This window comes from Lactuca sativa, chromosome 6 (assembly GCF_002870075.4).
Source record: "Lactuca sativa cultivar Salinas chromosome 6, Lsat_Salinas_v11, whole genome shotgun sequence".
Lineage (NCBI taxonomy): Eukaryota > Viridiplantae > Streptophyta > Magnoliopsida > Asterales > Asteraceae > Lactuca > Lactuca sativa.
In genome coordinates, this window is record NC_056628.2 from 85,236,466 (window position 1) to 85,242,344 (window position 5,879).

At 33.4% G+C, this 5,879-nt stretch overlaps 2 protein-coding genes across 4 annotated transcripts; both read right to left on the bottom strand.

Moving 5' to 3' along the window:
* Window positions 1-1,521: 1,521 nt before the first annotated feature.
* LOC128126619 (uncharacterized) lies at window positions 1,522-3,915 on the bottom strand. 2 transcript variants are annotated; one of them, XM_052764458.1, is made up of 7 exons: window positions 3,710-3,915; window positions 3,489-3,615; window positions 3,050-3,403; window positions 2,858-2,962; window positions 2,375-2,560; window positions 1,908-2,117; window positions 1,522-1,811 (listed from the first exon to the last, which is right to left on the bottom strand). In XM_052764458.1, exons 3-6 carry the CDS (start codon window positions 3,341-3,343, stop codon window positions 1,917-1,919), a joined length of 786 nt encoding a protein of 261 aa, XP_052620418.1. In that variant the 5' UTR covers window positions 3,344-3,403; window positions 3,489-3,615; window positions 3,710-3,915; the 3' UTR covers window positions 1,522-1,811; window positions 1,908-1,916. The 2 variants fall into 2 exon arrangements, with proteins under 2 accessions (XP_052620418.1, XP_052620419.1); XM_052764459.1 differs by lacking the exon at window positions 3,710-3,915 and having other exon boundaries at window positions 3,489-3,679.
* Window positions 3,916-4,040: 125 nt separating this feature from the next.
* LOC128126620 (nucleosome assembly protein 1;2-like) lies at window positions 4,041-5,405 on the bottom strand. 2 transcript variants are annotated; one of them, XM_052764461.1, is made up of 2 exons: window positions 5,139-5,405; window positions 4,041-5,074 (listed from the first exon to the last, which is right to left on the bottom strand). In XM_052764461.1, the coding sequence occupies exon 2, from the start codon at window positions 4,474-4,476 to the stop codon at window positions 4,147-4,149; it is 330 nt and encodes a 109-aa protein (XP_052620421.1). In that variant the 5' UTR covers window positions 4,477-5,074; window positions 5,139-5,405; the 3' UTR covers window positions 4,041-4,146. The 2 variants fall into 2 exon arrangements, with proteins under 2 accessions (XP_052620421.1, XP_052620420.1); XM_052764460.1 differs by having other exon boundaries at window positions 4,552-5,074.
* Between the last annotated feature and the right edge of the window lie 474 nt (window positions 5,406-5,879).

Consider the following 5,879-nt stretch of genomic DNA (forward strand, 5'->3'; position numbering starts at 1 on the left):
ATAAATATGATTTTAGTAATGTTTTTAAAGAAATTTCCGGGTCGTATTTTTGGGTCATTACATACTATGAATACCATCGCTTTTAGTTTTAACCATCTTGTGGAAAGCATTCAACAAGAAAAGTTGGGATAGACTTTCTCATAAAAGTGTATTCCTTAATTTAGGTTTCTGTATTTCTTTAAATCACATTAGTATTATTGATGCATGTTACTATTTTAATTCTTAATTTTTTATGCAGGATCTACTCATGTTCATATAGTTACTGCATCCTGGTTCTTGATTGTCATGTCATTTCATTTTCTTAAATTTCTTATATTGGATCTTTTCATTTTCGGCAAGTATACCATCAATAAACCAGCTATAATACGCTCTTGGGGATATGTTCTTTGTCTTGCAATATTGTTATGCTTGATATGATTGAATTTGTTAGGATGGTCAACATCCAACACTTTGTTCTCAATCAAAGTGCCACTTCACTGATTCCAACCTAGTGGACAAACAATAGAGATAATTTTTTGTTGAATAAAGTCCATTAATAAACAATATGTTGCATTTTTTAAATGTTGAGTTTGTGTAATGTTTTTTTCTACTGAATGTTGGTGGATCCCAAATGTAAATACATGATATTAGAAGATTATCAAGATACTATTTTCATACAAAGTCTTGGAATCTATAGAAACGTTTAATCATGTATAACATTATAAAATTACGGCTCAAGCTCAACGTTCGTCTGTGACGTATTGAACTTAATGGGACATAGCACCAAGCTATTATAGGACAAAACCTTTATTTTTGGATTGCACACACAACTATTACTTTATGTTAGAGATATATATTACAATTGATGTTAAAGTATAAACTCATTATGTGTAATTTTTGTTAAACTCATTCATTTCTTGAAAAATACTATTTCTTGAGATACCATACTAGGGATATATATTACAATTGATGTTAAAGTACGGCTAGTTTGTTTCAGAATGCAAGAGTCCACTACTAGAAACATGGGTTTTAGCGACGGAAAAATTCGTCGCTATTCCGTCGCTAAATGTTGTTTGCAATGGATCGGCGATAGATTCACTCCATAGGTAATAAAAAGGTGGCTAATTTCTCAGCGAGGGTTTTAGCGACGGATCGGGTTTTCTCTTGCGACAAAGGTAGTGACGGAATATTCGTCGCTAAATGTCACTAAATGTCACTCAATGCATTCCGTCGCTGTTCTGTCGCAAATTTCCATGAACAATTTTTTTTCCGTAGCTAATCCCTTGCAAAATTCATATACTATTTTTTTTCCGTTGCTGATCTATCGCAAACTTTAGACATGAATTTTTTTCATCACTAATCCCTTGCAAAAATCATACATTAAATTTTTTTCCTTTCCGTCGCTGATCCGTCGCACACTTTAGACATGATTTTTTTTTCCGTAGCTAATCCCTCGCAAAATTCATGCATTAAAATACTTTTTATTTTCTCACCACGAACTTGTAGTATCATTTTTTTATTATGATTCTAAAAGAAAAAAAATACTACAATCATCAAATTATTATACTAAAGAACATCAAATAATGATACAACCAAGCATTACAATACCAAAACTATCAAAGTTTACCAAAGTGTCATTCAAGAAACATCCAAAAACGAAACTATCCACATAACAGCAAACTCCCAACGGTTTAACTTCAAAATAACATTTTAGAACCAAGAAATCCAAAGTATGCAAAAGAGGTACAAACAGAAAAAAGTTTAACCTTCAAAATAACATTTTAGCTGATATCTTCATTTCATGTCCATCCAATCATCTTCGGTTCTCATTCCTATAAAACATTATTCAAAACAATCAAAAACATCAAATACAAAAGGTTAACAAGTCATTCAAAAACATCAAATACTAATGGTTAACATCATATTACCTCTACTTTTCAATTTCCCATCATATTTTGCAAGGCTGCATACATCTTCTCCATTGCTTCATATTTTGCATCAATTTGTTGTTGTTTGGCATCTATTGCTACAGCTTTGGCATCCATTTCCTCACGCATTTGTTGATGTTTAGCTTCCATTTCTGCAGCTTTAGCATCCATTTCGCCACGCATCTCGTTTCGTACACGTTCATAGACAACCTAAAGTACAATACCATGATAGGAAACTTTGTAAGTACAATATCATGATAGGAAAATTTGTAAGTACAATGCCATGATAGGAAACTTTGTAAGTACAATGCCATGATAGGAAACTTTGTAAGTATAATACCATGATAGAAAACTTTGTAAGTACAATGCCATGATAGGAAACTTTGTAAGTACAATGCCATGATAGGAAACTTTGTAAGTACAATGCTATGATAGGAAATTTTTATAAAGTACAAAATTAAACGAACCTCTTGGGATGTTATTGTACTAGATGTTCCTTCCAAAAAGCTCGTTGGATCAGACACAGATCCGAATCCATATATTCTTCCTTTCTTGACTCCTCCGGAAATATCACACCATGTTTCATTATCCAAGAGGGGGTGGCAACTAGTATCATCACCAAACTTAGCCACCATAGCACTTTCATAAGCCTCCTATTATAGCAAAAAAAAAAATGAAAAAATAGTAACATGAAATAAGGAATGGAATGGTTCATTCCATCCCATTAAATTCATAATACTCAAACCTTGCATAAAGTTGATTACTACTTACAAAACGCTTAATTACAACTAGGCAGAGGATCAAAAATTTAGAGATAATAATTTGTTTCTTTTCTTTTGTAAGTTGATTACTACTTACGAAAGATTTGTTTTCTGTCAATTAGTTGCTTTAACAAAGTCATTAACCCAAGTAGTAGGAAGTTTTGTTTCCTACAAAAGAATTGAAAATACCTTAACTTTAGCTGCCTTTGGTGTAATGTACTCTTGAGTAGACCGTTTAGTGTGCAACCTTGCATAAAGTTCAACTCCTGTAGGAGGACGTTTAAGCATTGCTTGCTACAAAATCCATTAGTAATACATTAAAAAACAAAACAAAAACTCAACAGTCTAAGTGGAAACTAACATGAGATGCAAACATCTTACCATTCTTTTCTTATGTTGACGAATAGATATAGAACCCCCGGTATGTTTGGAAATAGATCCATCTTCTAATTTATTTCTGTTATTTTTCCCTGATTGTGATGAACGTTTCCATTTGGATGTGGTCAACACTTCATTGATCATTTTTTCCCAATACTTCTTTTTTATCCAATTTGGGCGATAGTCCTTTAGCAAATTTAAATCACCTTCTAGTGAGGCATTCACATTTGCAGCTTTGGCAAGTTTTAAAGATGCTTCACGTGCTCTTCGCATTACGTCAGGAAATCGTTTCTTCATACAGTCTTCCCATACCTTGCGAGCAAGAACATCAGTCTCTTAGGGCCAAACATACAAACCCTACATGTAGATCATGCATACAATTATCTTTTTCATTTTATACCAATTTTTACTTTGATAAATCATAAAAATAATAAGTACAAACCTTGAAGTGTTCCTACATTGCATCACGATGTTCTTTGTCAACCTTCTTCCATGAGGTCCATGGGCCGTCAAACATCGTCTTCAGTATACATGTGATGGCTCTGATCACTGAAAACTGATCCGTAAATCTTGCAAAAAATTAAAAATTAAAAAATTAGCATTAGTATTATCATTAACAAGTAAATTCATTTTCATAAACAATTGTAAAATTAACTTTAGTACTCCTTTTCAGAATCGACTTCAATGAACTTCCATTTTGATGGGTTACTTGGAACTTGTTCTAAGATGTTTGATCCGCTAACTGAAGAAGAAGGTTGACTTTCTACATCATTGTATGATTGGGATGCATTTCTATCTCTAGCATCACGACCACTAATGTGACTACCACTGCGACCACCACCACGGGCTCCTCGTTGCGCCATTAGTAAAAAAATAACCCTTAAAATCAAGAATTAATAAACTATTGGTTAGAACAAGTATGTATTATAATAGAAAATTATAGAAGTAAGAGAAGCTAACATGCTATAATACACAAATAAATGGAAGTGCAATGTATATAGAAAAAGAAAACGATCATTTTAGCTAAAAAGTTATTTATAAGGTCCATTAGGCAAAATATATAGTTCCAAATACATTGTTTCATTCTACATTTTTAGTAATTACTCATCATCAGAATTATCATCACATATGTTTTCATCTTCAATATCATCTTCAGATGAATCATCCAAGTTATCATCAACTTCTTCATCCTCTTCTCTCTCAATGTCATTGTCATTAACTTCTTCTATTTCTCCTTCAATTACATGAGAAAGGGGTCCTGCCACCTCATTTGCACCGCTACTTGTAGAAGGTAAAGTCGCTTCACTTTCTTGAAAGAATTGGTCCTCTTCATCCTCATCATCATCTTCTTTAGTAACACATTGGCGTAGATCATATACACCCCTTGGTTTCGTCTTGACGACAGCCCACCAATCTTTCAAATCCTTCATTGCAGGATATGGTGCATAATACACTTGTTCTGCTTGTGACGCTAGGATAAACGGATCTTCATTTCTTAGCCTTGATTTGTATTTAATATCAACCAAATTATGCTTTCGATCTACACGTACCCCTTCAGTAGGGTTAAACCATGTACACTTGAACAATACTACGACACAACGCCCTATGCCTTGATATTCTACTTCCAAGACCTCATCCAACAACCCATAATAGTCACACTCATTCTCATTGTAACAAGTAGCTCTTACACATACACCACTATTGTGTGTGACCCGTCCATCACCATATTTTTCAGTATGAAACTTGTAACCATTGACAAAGTATCCTTTATAGGACCTAACATGTCGTAATGGTCCTCGTGCAAGGCATTTCAGATGTTGATCGATATCATTTGATTGTTGAAAAACCTACATTGATAAATTCATTTGTTAACTAATTCACAGGGGAAGACACTTTGGTAATACAAAATTTTCTCGTATCATACTCACATAATCTTTAAACCACTTAGCAAAATGTTGATCCCTAAACCTTTCAAATGCTCCATCATCCATATCAGGTTGGCTTTGGATCACATAATTTTCAAACAACCTTAAAAAATAACAAAAATTTTAGAGTTTCACGAAATCAAGGAAAAATAGATAACTTGACATACCTTAAAAAAGGTAGAACCTCAACACAATTGATCAAGATGTAATTATGAGCAATACGCATCTCATCATCTGTCAAAGGCCTGCGTTGACCACTTTTTTCGAATAATCTTCGAGATGGAACTTTGAAAATGCTTAATCGAGAGTCGACCATGGTATAACTAGGAATGTCTGGGGCAAAATTACGCGACTCACGATTCAACCGGGTTTCAATAGTAGGCAAAAAGTATTGTGAGCAAAAAGTCGATATTTCTCCAATCATGTAAGCCTCAACTAGGGGTGAGCGCGGTGCGGTTCGGTGCGGTTATTAGCTAAAACCTCACCACTAACCGCAAATGCGGTTAATCCATTTTCAAAACCGCATGGTGCGGTTATTTTTGTGGTGCGGTTAGGCGGTTATTTTTGCGGTGCGGTTTTGTTTTTTTTGTGTTGCGGTTATTAACCGCATGGATTTGGTGCGGTTATTTTGTGTGGTTTTTAACCACAGTTTAGAGCTCAAATGGTTTTAAGAGTTCAAACATATTACTTGTAATTAAAAAAAAAAAAAAGTATAAAACAATTAACTTAAATTACAAACAACTAATAGCTTAAAAACGTCAAATCAATAGTAATTAACAAGAAATATCTTAAAATTGTTCACCATTTTTTAAAGTTAAACATAACAAAACACCAATACTTTGGTCTTCTAATATTTTATCCATCTTTCATCCATGAAACTTGTGTTGTTTTTAATATTTAATATATTA